This window comes from Budorcas taxicolor, chromosome 19 (genome assembly GCF_023091745.1).
Source record: "Budorcas taxicolor isolate Tak-1 chromosome 19, Takin1.1, whole genome shotgun sequence".
In the NCBI taxonomy this organism is placed as follows: domain Eukaryota; kingdom Metazoa; phylum Chordata; class Mammalia; order Artiodactyla; family Bovidae; genus Budorcas; species Budorcas taxicolor.
In genome coordinates, this window is record NC_068928.1 from 53,176,998 (window position 1) to 53,190,949 (window position 13,952).

General features: G+C 59.4%; 1 protein-coding gene across 2 annotated transcripts in view; it reads right to left on the reverse strand.

Moving 5' to 3' along the window:
* Positions 1–13,952, reverse strand: part of PGS1 (phosphatidylglycerophosphate synthase 1) — a 35,999-nt gene that overhangs the window by 11,173 nt on the left and 10,874 nt on the right. For both annotated transcript variants that reach the window (XM_052658324.1, XM_052658325.1), the window contains exons 3-7: positions 13,018–13,095; positions 11,329–11,428; positions 10,332–10,521; positions 9,531–9,709; positions 6,420–6,941 (exon numbers count right to left, since the gene is read on the reverse strand). In XM_052658324.1, coding sequence (XP_052514284.1) covers positions 6,420–6,941; positions 9,531–9,709; positions 10,332–10,521; positions 11,329–11,428; positions 13,018–13,095 — 1,069 coding nt within the window. The remainder of the gene's footprint in view (positions 1–6,419; positions 6,942–9,530; positions 9,710–10,331; positions 10,522–11,328; positions 11,429–13,017; positions 13,096–13,952) is intronic.

Below are 13,952 nucleotides of genomic sequence, written 5' to 3' on the forward strand. Positions count from 1 at the left end.
CACCCCTCAACACACACACACTCACGCAGGGGCCACATCAAAGCCACTAGCTTGCCCGTTCGTCTCGCTCAACCGATTGCACCCCGCCCCACTGGGCCGCTGCATGTGAGCAAGCACGCGGCTCACCTGACCACGCGTCCAGACCCCGGGGGTGGGCAGGCCGGCCCCAGCGCCCTGCACCAGAGGCCCTGTCCTCTACAGGCAAAGCTCCCCACCTGCCCGAGGCTCAGCCTGACCGCCCCAGCTCTCAAGGCTGGAGCGGGGCGGGACAGGCGAGATCTCCACCAGTGGTTACTATTTCCACTATTCTGTTTTCTTCTTCTTTAATTTTTGGCTGCTCCACACAGCTCTGTGAGACTGTAGCTCTCCAACCAGGGGCTGAACTCGTGTGCCACCCGCAGTGGAAGCTCAGCGTCTTAGCCACTAGACTGCTAGCGGAGTCCCTGCTCCAGCCCTTCTGATGCCAAGAGCAGCCCCGTAAAGACGCTGGGTCTGCTCAGTGCTGCCTGTCCAGCTGCTCAGAGAGTGGACAGTGAGAGCCAGGACAGGGAGGCCCCGCCTGCACGGGTGACATATGGCAAGGCTGAGGAGGGCCACTTGCCACCCGGCCGAGGCCCCCGGACCCAGGTCTGCGGGGAAGGTTAGAGGGGCCTGGTCTGGCGTGCCCTCAGTTGTAACATTTGCCTAAGCAGGGACCGCTCCCTCGCACGGCAGTCTACAGGTCGGCCACCAGAGGCGGACGGCCCAACTCGGCCTGGCCCACAGCTCCCCCGCAGGACCACTGCTTCTCAACGAGTTTTCATCATGGACCCGAGAGGAGCTTTCCAGCCCCGCTTAAGGTGAAGATTGTTTTCTCAGCACTCCCCTGGAGAGCCAGTCTCCAGCCTGCGGGGCGCTGTCCCTCTGGCTGGTCATGCGTGACACACACCTTTCTCATCCTTCCTCTGCCCTCTGCTGCCTCTGCTTCCTCCAGGTGAGTGCCTGGATGACAGACAGCCCACCTTTAACCTACTAACCGCTCTGGGAAGGCCTGCTATCACCCCGCCAACTTCCCCTGCAGTCTCATCTGCACAATCTTTCTCCATCAAAAAGAAAACAGAAAGACCATGAATGGTGAGACGCCACCGTTGGTGCGTCGTGCTGGAGCAGGGCTAGTGCAGCGAAGGGAGTCAGGGGGACACCACACGGAGCCCCCAGCAGCCCAGGAAAGGGGAGCCGCTATGAACAAGAGCTCTTCTAGACTGAAGCTCGCCTAGTTAGGGGCTCTTAGGCTACGGGTCTGTGTCCTGAGGACAGCTGGGAAGCGTGCATGCGGGGAGGCGAAATCGAGAGGCCCTCTTGAGCTCCTGACCGTCTGAAGCTCCGGCCAGACCTGCGCTGCCACTCAGGATGTCAGGGTGAGGACACAGAGGGTGAGCCCGCTGGGCAGGGCTTGCTGTCAGGAAACCCAGCGCTCCCAGCCCAGCCGTAAACTTGTTATCAAGCCCCAGGTCCTCACCCCGGGGCTGACCTTCGGGCCCAACCCCTCCATCCCACATTCCCGGAACCTCTGATCAGGGATAGATTCTGCAACAGGAATGACAGTGCGGGAGGGGAGAAAGTGCTGGGGAGGGCCGGCGGGGTGGCGGGGGGTCAGTGCTGAACTTTAGCACCGCCGCCCAGGACAGCAGGTCTCACTGCAAAGGGAGCGTGCCACGCACGAGTACAAGGTGACGACTCTGAGGCCGACGCCTTCCACTGCCTCCCAGCTCTGCACCTAGACCTGCCTGAAGGAGGGGGACTGCGCGCACTGGCGGTCCCTTCGCAGGCCCAGCATCCTCCTCCAGGGGAGTCCAGTGGCCCCAGGCTCCCGCAGCCCTTGCTCACCCTGGGCTCCGAGCCCCTTCCCACCTCAGTGCCCAGCCTCCAACACCCCAGCCGTGGTCTTGGGGCTCCCTCCGCCCAGACCTCTCCTGCCCGGGGTCTCCGCTCAGTGTCACCTCCTCAGAGAGGCCCTCCCCGGCCATCTAACAGGCCCATGTGAGTCTGGAGTCCCCTCCTGCCCTCGTCTTCAGTCCTTCCTGAGATGTGACGCTGGATCTGGACGCATTCACCTGCTCACTATCTGCCCCCCGTGGACTGGGCACCCTGAGGCCAGAGGCGCCCTGCCTGCTGCGCCCTGGATGCCGCCTGAATGCCGCCTGGCACCTGCAGGCCCCCACAAACACCTGTGTGAACAAAGCAAGTAGAATGAGGACACTAAGGCTTCTTCCAACAGTTGATTAAGTATAAAAAGGCAAAAGGCTTTGAGGTTCTAGAGCAGGAGCACACGAACATTTCAGGTTAGAGGCCTTGAGGAGCTCCCCAGAAAACCGCAAAATCCAGCACCTGCCACCTCTCCCCCCACAATATCCTGCAATGAATTTCAAAAGGTTCTCAGATCCCTGTAAAAACCACAGGGGACACAAACGTCACAGAACTACCCTCAGATGGACAAGCATCACCTGCTCTGCGGCCAGAACAGCCAAGACACCACAGGAGGCAGGAGGCTGGTGCCAGCTCGGTCTCAGGCGAGCGGCACAGCCCCTGGGCACACCTGCTTTCCCTGAGTGAGAGCCGCCCCACATGTGCCCGGCACACAGGGTGGAGCTGCCCCCATTCTCGCAGCAGGTTCACCCCGGGCGCCGTGCCAAGCGGCCTATCGGGAAGGCAGTAAAAATAGTGACAGTTCTCACAATCATTAACAGACGCCTCTGTCAGCAGGAGCCAGCAATCTCTTAATCCGGGGCCCGCCCCGCCCTCGCCACACACGTTGTGCTGCTGTTCCTGCTGTTGTTCACGATGAAATCACTGCCTCCAGATGAAATCACCTCTCAGCAGCAGGCAGAGCCCACACCCCCCAGCACGGACGTGGCCCTGGCTCCAGCACCAAATCCCATGACGCCGCACACGGCACCTCTCAGGCCCACTCGTCCCCACGGGGCAGACAGCTAAGGTGTGAGAACTACGCCTGACACTCCTCACAATCTCTCGGACTTCCCTGAGGCTGCTGCCTGTCCAAGACCTAAGGAGAGGAGTTCGTTGGCACAGGTAGGCACAGCACTTACAACCGCTGACAGCAACCTCCCTGGTGGTCCAGTGACTAAGGCTTCGCGCTCCCAATGCAGGGGGCCTGGGTTCAATCCCTGATCAGGGAACTAGATCGTGCCTGCTGCAACTAAAGAGCCCACATAAAACACTGAGACTCAGGACAGCCAAATAAATAAAAACTTCTAAAAGAGAAGAGCTGCCAGCTGATGGACGTTGAAGGGGGACCTCTACCCTGCCCGTACCCCCAAAACTCCCGGGGCCAAGAAGATGCCAGTGACTTCCAGCCTCAGTGTCGCCTTCACTGACCCCCAGAGAGCAGGAACGGAGCTACAGGGCACAAGGACGCCTCTTCTCACCAAGGCATCCTCCACCCCCACGCACACAGCGTTTTGGCCACAGCCGCGGGGGCCCCAATCCTCCCGCACAGACCACCCGGTCATTTCACAGACCCTCAAGCACATGCACGCCACTGTTCCCTCCTGAGTGAGATCCAGAGCCATCGCCCCAGTGGACACGGAAGCGGAACCAGGCCCTCCACTCCTGCCAAACGTAAATGTGGGCTGAGAACCATGCTTCAGGAGAGACCCTCAGCCTGGGAACGTCTGCACCACATCTTGTTTACCCAGGCTCTCCCTGACATACGGAACAGACGTCCTGTGCAAGACTCCAAATAAAAACTAACCACATAAACCCACACTGCCACAGAGGTCTCTAGCACATGGCTTCAAAAAGTGGAAGGTCCCTCCAGTTCTTTGAAGCAACTCAACTTGTTAAAAGGTGACATATACTTAAGCCTGCTAAGAACCCAGCAAACAGCCAGTGCAGCGGCCTCCGCTCAGGCCTCTGGGCAGCACTGCTCCGGCCGGGCGCTCAGCCCTGCCCAAAGTTTCCCCAACACGCGTGAGCAGAAAACCCCAGAACACACCTGTCCACATGCTGTGCCGCCACAGGCTGCCCTGCTGTCCGTGGGCACCTGCAGACCGGCGTGGTCACTTGCCACAAGGCTGTTTCTCCCCCGACAGGGCAGGGCTTTCTTGCATCACAGGCAGGGGGCCGCCTGCAGGTTCACAATCAGGCCCAGAGCCTCGGGCTGCCTAACTCCCAAGGGCGCGCGACGCCAACAGACAACAGCTGGAAGGTGAGGAGCCAGAAGCAGGAACAGGGCTTCCCAGCTCCTTCTCCTCACCCAAGGGCTTCTGGGAGCAGGAGGAGCCAAGGTGAGCTCAGGCCTGTCCCACAGGAGCCTGGGGAAGGGAATCATAGCATCAGCTACTCAGCCCTCAGCAAGGATTTTCTAGGGCCCAAACCCTGATAAACCGCTCGCGCGCAGCATGGGCCCTGCGGAGGGCAGGCAGGCCGCAGCCGGTCCACACTCCCCAGTCCAAAGCCACGCGGCATCTGCACCGCCTGCTCGTTGTCCTAGCTTGCCTTGTGGAAGTGAGACCGTCCAAAGATGAGCCAGAAGGGGCGCGGACTTAAGAATCCCACTACTGACCACGGCGCCTAGGCAGGGAAGGACCTGGTCTCTCCCTGCAGCACTGAGTGACCTGAGCTCGGCTTCTGCCCTGAGGACAAGGTGCCTTCTGTGCAGAGAGTCCCACGCTGCCTACCCTGGCCATGCTCCCTCCCTTCCTCCCCCTCACCCCCCAATCGAACACACCCTGGGATTCCTGGCCTTCCCCACAAAGCCAGCTCCCAGATTGCAGGGCCCCACCCACAGCAGGGCGGGCAGGAGGGAGCGGCAGAAGCAGGCCAGTCCGGGAAAAGGCGAGACGCACTGGAAAAGCCGGTTGGGTGTTTCTGTTTCAACGGTAACTCAGAAGTCACCGCACGTTTCTCAGGGCAGCTTCACGGAAATAATCCACAGCGCGCTCAGAGCTGCCAGGCCAGGCTGCGCTGGGGGCCCCACCAGGACCAGGGACACCCCCACTACCACCCAGCCACAGGGCAGACGGGCGCCAGTGCGCTCAACGCACTTCCGTGCAGCTCGCCAGCCACACGTGTCCCCTCGAGCTCAGAGCTCCTCCCACCCCAGCTCTCCGTATCCAGGACCCCAGCCAGGCACTGCTGCTATTCTCAGAAGTAAGAGCCAATCCTAAAATACCTCCCACACCCCCACAGGCCAGCCTACCTGCCTGGGGACACCTGCTCACGACACATCCAGGGTCAGCCACACGGAACAGCAGCAGAGCGCACTTCCCACGGCAGGCAATGCCACCTGCCCAAGCAGGCACGTGGGCTGTGCAGGAGGAAGTGGGAACCACCCAACAGGCCAGGAGCTCTGAGTGGGAGCAGTGGTTCTCAAGGCATCAGAATCTCCTGGGGAGCTTTTCAAAGTTACCATGTTGGGGTCGACCCCAGAGGGCCGGACCCAGGAGGCTGGCCTGGGCATCAATACACCCCCAACGGAAACCAATGGCTTAAGGAAACAAAAGCCCAACCTGAAGTCTAAACAACACAGACAAGTGGCTGCGACATACCACCACCCCCTCCCACGGTGACCAGCCACTCTGGAGCCCCCAGGACCAGTGGAGAAGCAAAACAGGTCTCTGAACCACCAGCGAGAAGTCAGGAAAGCCAGGCGTTTCTTTTAGACGCAGGCCTAACAGAGTGGGCTGCGGGTGTCCCCGAGCACGGAAAGGCGCGGTCACACCCAGAGGCAGGTGCGCTCACATGGTGCAGCCACCAGCGGTCCCTCTGCTGAGCGCAGGGCTCTGAGCCCCGTGACTCACATTGTGGACATGCCCTGGGGTTGTGTCAATGGTGCTGCTCCACGGACGCACACAGCTGCCCGAGAAGGATCATTACATCACACAGTTCACACTCCAACCCACCCTGGGGCAGTCCTGCACACGTGGGCAGTGCAACCAGAGGGCCTCAGTTTCCTCCACTGCAAAAACAGAAAGAGTGAAGGTTTGACTCACAGAGGAACGACCAGCAACGGTGAGGAAAAGACGGAAAAACGAGGCTGTGACGAGGCCACAGTCAGTGACCCCTGGTGAGTCCTCTCTGTCCCCAAGAAGGGGAGGGCCGGCGCGGGAGAGCTCGGATGCTCGAGGGAAGCGCGCGTGCCTTGCCCTCCATGTGAGGGGAGAGAGTACGGGTACGCTTTTTAAAACAGCCACCCCAATGATCTGAGCATCCACGTTTTGGATAGACACAAGGGAGAGATTTCGCAGAGCTGAAATGGACACAGACGTGAAGATGCCGCCGCGACTGCGGGGCCGTCGTGAAGACAGGCGGAGGCGGGGCGGGGCTCCACGCAACGCCCAGCCCCGGGGGCGCCGAGGGCAGGCTGGAGAGTGGGGTGCACCGTGCGGGCCGCCCTCCGGCCAACGGCCGCCGCGTACCTTTGGCGTGGAACGTCCAGTCCCTGCGCCAGTATTCCTGCAGCCGCACGCGCTCCTGCTGCCCCAGGCTGCACACCGCACTGTAGAACTGCCGCTCGATGTGCACGTAGGCGGCCGGGATGGCACCCGCCACCCCCCTGGCCCCGAAGAAGCCGTTCACCTCCGGCGAGGCCAGCAGGATCTGATACTCAGCCCGTGTGCCCAAGACCAGGTCCATGTAGGCCTGGGTCAGGTTGAAGTAGCCAGTGGTGAGGTAGACCTTAGCACCTCGCTCGGCCTCCGTCAGCAGGGTCTCAGTGACAATCTCGTCGATCTGAATCTCAAACGGCTTCATCTGGATCAGGGGGTAGATCCAGGTGTCGGGGGCTGGCCTCCGGTCTCCAGCGGCGGCGGCGTCCTCCTGGGTCAGGAGGGAGTCGCTGTGGAAGGTCTGGGCATGCAGCATCTGCTGGCGCGTCCTGGCAGAGTTGATCACATCCATGACCCTCTTATTGGCTGCCTTGCAATACGCAGCCCGGTCACCTAGAGGGAGACACGGCAAAAGGGATCAGGGGCAGCAAACGGAGGCTCTGGACCCCCACCCAGCACAGTGGACACGGCGCCGGCACGTGACGGGCGCGCGCAAGCACCTCAGCTCGTCCTTCACCAGACACACAAGGCGCCGCCGTGAGGCTCCTCCTGGGACAGAAAGGCCCGAGAAAGCACCCTGACACAAGAAGCCTGCACCCAGGGGACCGTGGAAAGGCCTTTACCAATGCCACCTAATGGGAGTTCAGAAACAGGCAAGACTAGCTGAGGCTGACAGCAGTCAGAACAGTGGGCACCTTGGGGCGGGGGTCAGGCCTGGCTGGGGGCCCCGGGGGGGTGCATGGTACACGTCAGAAAGAGCACGTGTCCCACAGAGACACGTGTAAGTATGATCAGACAGCAGGAGAGAGCCAGGCAGGGTCAGAGGCGGACAGACGGGCTGGGTCTTGTTTGCACACGGCCACTAGAGACGAGTGGCTACATGGACACAATGAAAGGAAAAGAAGCGAGTCTCAAAGCTATCTCTAGATGATAAGAGAGTTAATGAGCTAAGCATCCAACTCAAGAAGTCACGGAGGAAAAAACAACAGGAAAAGACAAAATACAGCACAAGAAAGGAAACTGTAAGCAGCAGAAACTCCAGAACGAGAACAGCGACTTAAGACCTGAAAGTATGGAACTCCAGCACCATCAAAAGTCAATTCTCTGAAGAGACACAACAGCAAGCCTTGGGCAGGGCTGATCAAGGACAACCGAGCGGTGGGCAGCACGGCCATGCAGGTAACCGCTCACGAGCTCCGGCTGGGGACAGGCCCACAGGCCCGAGCGCCATCAGGCCTGGGTGGCCGCACGGAGAAGGAAAGCTCCCTGCCGGGATCCCCCCTTACTGACAGCGGCCAGCACGAGGGCCGTTCACTCGAGGGCCGCTCACTCTCGCGTCGGAAGGCGCTGGGGTGGGGGTGGGGGCTCTCAGGCTGCCCTGGTCCCCAGCACGGCTGTGCCCAGATCCCTACGCCCCTCGAGTGTGCTGACTCTCACTCTTCTCTGAAAGGGGGCCCTTTTCTCTGGCTATGCGTGCCAGGCCTGTTACGTGAGAACAGGGGTCAGCCAACATTTCCTGTACAGGCCAGACAGTGAATACGTTAGGCTTTATGAGCCAAAAGGTAAAACTGAGGACAACATGTAGGTATTCGTATGACCAGAGAGAATATAGACTTCCATAAATTTTTACTGGTGACATTTTAAACATAACACTAACCATTATACTTGGAGAAGGCAATGGCACCCCACTCCAGTACTCTTGCCTGGAAAATCCCATGGATGGAGGAGCCTGGTGGGCTGCAGTCCATGGGGTCGCTAAGAGTAGGACACGACTGAGCAACTTCACTTTCACTTTTCACTTTCACGCGCTGGAAAAGGAAATGGCAACCCACTCCAGTGTTCTTGCCTGGAGAATCCCAGGGACGGGGGAGCCTGCCGGGCTGCCGTCTATGCGGTCGCACAGAGTCAGACACGACTGAAGCGACTCAGCAGCAGCAGCAGCGACCATTATACTACTCTACACGGGCTTCCCAGGGGGCTCTGTAGTAGAGAACCCGCCTGCCAATGCAGGAGACACAGAGAAGTGGGTTCCATCTCGGAGTCGGGAAGATCCCCTGGAGTAGGAAATGTCACACTGCTCCAGTATTATTGCCTGGAGAATTCCACGGACAGAGGAGCCTGGCAGGCTACAGTCCATGGGGTCGCAAAGAGTCGGACATGACTGCGCACGCTCATGAACACACGCACGCCACTCTAAAACACTGACACACACACACACCCCCTCTAACACACTGCCATCCCCTCTCAGATGCTTCCTCTCTAGCTCTTCCCCTCACAAGGGCTGGGTTTAACCCATTCCCCACGCTGCTGACAGGGCTGCAAATTCAGCAGCAGACCTCCTTAAAGGCCACCAGGAAGCCACAGCCACAGGAATTGCAGGAATGCAAATACCCCGGGAACACCAGCCGCCAGGGTTTGCCTGTTTCCAACGAGCAGAGCCGAGGGCTCTCCCATTTCACGTTCCAGGCAGGAGGCCGCAGACCTCACTGGAGCCGAGAGCCACAGAGCTTCTGAGCTCTGGAGTTGGGAGCAGTGGCCCTGAGGGGGTGGCCATTTAGCAGGCTGCTTCCTGTAAGTGCAGGGCAGGTTCCTGGCTCATCCCATGGGTACCCAGACCCAGTGCCCACAGTCCCACCTTCCCTGGCGACTCCCTCACCCACAGAGCATGACGGATGGCCAGTGAGTCACATCATCTGTCTGGCTCCAAAGACAGAAGCAAAACAAAGCTCAGCCACTCAAGTCTCCTAAACCCGTGGCAAGGCCACCAGAGGCGTGCCCTCCTCACCCCCAGCCCAGGAGGCTGCAGAGCCCTGGCCCTACCTTTGTAAGGATGCACCATCCCCTCTACAGGCGCCCTCACCGCCCCAAGCTCGGAGGCTGCAGAGCCCGGGCCCTACCTTTGTAAGGATGCACCATTCCCTCTAGAGGGCGCCCTCCTCGCCCTCACCGCCCACGGCTGGGAGGCTGCAGGGCCGGCCCTACCTTTGTAAGGGTGCACCATCCCCTCGACCATCTGCACTGAGTCGTCCCCCTGCAGCTGCAGGGACACGTCCCCTACTGCGTCCACCAGCTCCGTGAAGAAGTCGGCGATCTCGGGACAGTCCTGCAGGAACACATAGCGGTCCTGCCGGTTGGTGAAGTAGGAGTCACTCAGGTTTGCCCTGCAGGGAGGAAAGCAGCAGGTGAGACTCAGGCAAGAGGGCGTGACCGCAGGTGCTGGGGAGCCCGTCAGGGTCACCGGCAGGAGCAGGGGAGCGACCAACCCGGGTCAGGACACAGCAGCAGCCAATCAACAAACAGCTAGTGAGCCCGGCCTCCTCCCAAGTGGTGGGCCAGAGCGACACCAAGGTGACACCGTGGAGTGACTGCAAGGCCTGCCCATCACTGAGCTGACCATCAAGAGGAGACAAGGACATTTTACAGAGCCAAGGACCACTCAGGCTCATCTCCAGGGTCCCCCAAAGGGCATGGCTTCCCACCTGGCCCTGCCCAAGTTACTCGTCCTCTGGGGTTTCTCCTGTTATCAACCCAGAGTGCGGGAAGACCTCGTGGGGTGATAGCACCAGAGGAGACGGCACGCGAAGGGCTCGCACAGCAGCGAGCATGCACTGAGGCCGCAGGGAACCATGGCCAGCGTGCCGCTGCCCTTCGTGGCAGTCGGGGCCCCAGGAAGAGGCCGAGAGCCAGGCAAGCAGAGTGAAACACGCCCTGGCAGGGCCTCGCGGGACGGACTCTCCCGTGCGCTCCACTGGCTCCCGCCCGGGGGCGGGGAAGCCAACTCACCCGCTGAGGATGACGTTGTTGTCGAAGAGGTACACCTTGATGTGCTGCAGGCCGATGGTCTCGTTGAAGCGCTCGGGGATGAGGAGCCGCAGGAGCCCGCGGAGGTTGGGCGTGTGGAAGAGCGAGACGCGGACCTGTTCTGGAAACCTCTGCAGGAGCGGGAGCAGCATGGTGCGCGAGTTCTTCCTTCCTGAAGACGTGGGCGAGCAGGAGAGAAGGGATGGGAAAGTGGCGCCAGGAGAAACACACAGCCCGCAGAGCAGGACCGCCCTCCGAGGGCCCGAGGTCAAGCCACCAGGCGCGGGCCGTTTCCAGCCAGAGGGGCCCCAAGACAGCTTCCACCTGGACACCCACGACCTCCCAGAGCAGGACCGAGCAGTCCGGGTAGCAGACATCTGCTCTTCCAGCCACCCAGCACCCAATATGCCCATCCCCGACTCTCGCACTCCACTCAGGGTGAAGACGGGTCTGTCCACCCTGGCCTCACCCCAGCTCTAAGGGGAAGGCACCCAGGCCAGGCCGGTCAGCAGGCTTGGAAGCCCCGACAGAGCCCGAAGCAGGCAACGCGGGAGCCTCGGTCTGACCCGGGGGGAAGCAGGTGCTCTTCAGGTGGACAAGACGCAGACTCGGGGGCTGCCAGAGGGTGCCACAAGGAGCCAGGGAGATGAAGCCAGCCCAAGGTCCAAGCCCCAAATCAAGACCCACACAAACGAGGTCAGATGTGTGGGAGTCAAAACAAATCTCTTTTCATGTATTTTTTTAAAATAAAAGTGTCAATATTTCTTAGGGGAAAAAAATTCCCTTTTTCTCAAAGACATTTTCACTTAGACTTCAGGTCACTAAGCCACAAAAGGAATCCTGACAGGCCGTCCTGGCCCATGCCAGACTGACTTCAAATAGCCTTGCTCCTGGCTGAGCCTGGAGTGAAGGTTCACTCTTAAAAACAGAGGCTCTGGACAGGGAAGAACCTGGGGGCCAGGGAGCGCATCAGACCTACCTCTCGAGCCCCTCGTGAAGTCTAAGAGGATGGACACCCTGAGGCCAGAAGGAAACTTCGCCTGGAGTGATTTTTCTAGAGTGCTTTCTAGGCAATCCACCTGCCAAGAAAAGAGCCGCAAGAACAGAAGTGAGAGCTGAAAAAATGGGTACGTGTTAAAGAAATGAACCAACCTGTCAGCTAACGCCCCCACAGTCCTCTGCGAACACTCATGCACACACCGATCTGCACACGAACTCCTGTACACACCATCCACACTTGCCCAGAAGCCAACGCTGTGAAACTGCTTCCCGAGGCAGCCGCCCTGGGCACAGTTAATTGGAAGACATGGTGTCTACAGCCCGGGCCAGGCAAGAAGAGGGCTCTGCGGGTCAGGGGCACGGTGCCCAAGGGTGTGGCCCTCACTGCTCTTGAGAACACTTGCTAAGACACGAGCTCCCACACACGTTCCAACAGATCATCCTCACAGGCACACAACAAACATCACCCCACACGTGGAGAACACTCAGTAAATATTTGCTGAACGAATGAATCCAAGACACAACCTGCCCACTGGCCACTCTCCATGGGCTGGACGTGGCATTCTTCTCCCAGGAGGACAAACAGGCTTCTCAAGCTGGCAGCTAACAGTACGTCCTGAAAGCGGGGCGGCCCCTTCCTCAGACAGAAGGGAGGGAATGGGGCTCTCCTGCCCTCAACCCTTCCCCTCGTCCTGTAACCACAACCCTGTCCTAGGGGTTTCTGAACAAGGACAAACCAAGAAACAACACTTGCTACGGGCAAGGGGCCCATCTTCTCCCTCAGAGTCGAAAACCACCTGAGAACTCAGACAACACAATGACCTCGTTCACACTCACTCTGGCTCAACCTGCCTGCAGACTCTGCGCTGGGCTCGTCCTGCAGGAGCACCCCTGCACAACAGGTGACGTGTGCCCCTTCCCAGCCCTGCCTGTCTCACTGGAGGGGACAAGCGAGGCCCGACAGCAAGTCCAAGCAGGCACCTGGCACCCACCGCCACCCCTGGACGAAAGCAGCGGCCAGCCCGACCTGCATGCTGGCTCCTCCGTCTAACACAGGCTCAGAAAGCCTCTCTGTGAAGGACCGGAGAGTAAACATTTGGAGCTTTGCAGGCCAGATGGTCCCTGTCACGGTTACTCAGCTCTGCCACCACAGCAAGAAGACAGCCACGGACAGAACCAAGACCAGGGTGGCGATGGAGAGCAGTGCACGTGCGGGCTCGGTCGTGTCTGGCTCTGCGGGGGAGAGCGGCTAGGTGCCAATAAAGCTTTATGTACGGACGCGGAAATTTGAATTTCATGTGCTTTTCATGCGGCACAGTTACTACTCCTCTTCTGACTTTTTGCCCTACACTGAAAATGTGAAAATCAGCTTTGGCCCACAGGCCACAAACAAGTGGTGGCCAGATCTGGCCTGCAGGTCGCAGTTCCCAGAGTTCCGGCCTGGCAGAGCAACAGCCTGGGGCCCCTGTACAGGCCGAGGACACGAACCAGCGAGGCCAGAAGGCCCAGGATCACATCGCCCCACAACCCCAGAATCTGGGGCCACAGGAACAATAGCTGGCCTGCAACGGTGGCCAAAGAGGGTGGCTCTACCCCAACCCCACGGTGCCACACGGCCTGAGGTTTCAGGGTGACCCGCTGCCGCCTCTAGGACTCCTCCAAACCTTACCAGTTCCTGTTCCAGGGGACCTATCCCCAGGTAGAGGGATGCCATCACGACCCGCCTCTTGGCTACTTTTATCTGCCCCTGAAGAAAAGAAACAATTCAAAATCCAGTCATTTGTTACGATTTTTTAAAAAGAAACATTTACTTTTATTTATTTGGCTGTGCCAGATCTCCAGCAGTGGCATGTGGGGTCTTTGAATTGCTCCATGCAGGATCTAGGTCCCTGACCAGGGATCGAACCTGGGCCCCCTGCATAGGTGTGCAGAGGTCTCAGGACCACCAGGGAAGTCCCTCACAGTCATCATCTTCATATTCGCTAAGAAAGATATAGTCCTTTGATGCTGGAAAGAAATAACACTCCAAGCTGAACTACCCTGTATCTTCACCAATTAATATTTAAAGCAAGACCCAAATGTGTGTGGTAATCTCACAAATAAGGACCCACAACTCTAATTTAAAATACGCAGCCTGAAAGTAAAGCCTGAGCTAGCCACGCTGCAAGATACAGCGCAGCCTCGAGAAGGAGGGAGGCCCGTGCACATGGCCTGAGGGGAGGTCCCCAGTGCACTGCAGAGACAGACACACGTCACTGAACAGCAAGCGCGCGGCCCTGCCGCCACCCCCACGCACGCTATACGTGTGTGTGTGTCCGAGAGGCAGAAGCAGAGGAGGGAGTACGGGTGCAAACTTGCACTCCACCCCCATCTGCACGAAGGTTTTATAACGAGCAGGTAACACTTCTGAAATGCAGACAGACAGGTACCTAGCTAGACACACCAACAGAACACTCAGCATCCAAAGATGACGCCTCAGTTCAAACATCCGCTCCTGAGACCCGTTCCAGCCACAGGACACCAGACCCCTCTCAGGAGCTGAGCGTCCAGGCCCTAGAGGAGGTCAAAGGCAGGAAGTAGGGCAAGCTGGCGAGGGTACCCAGA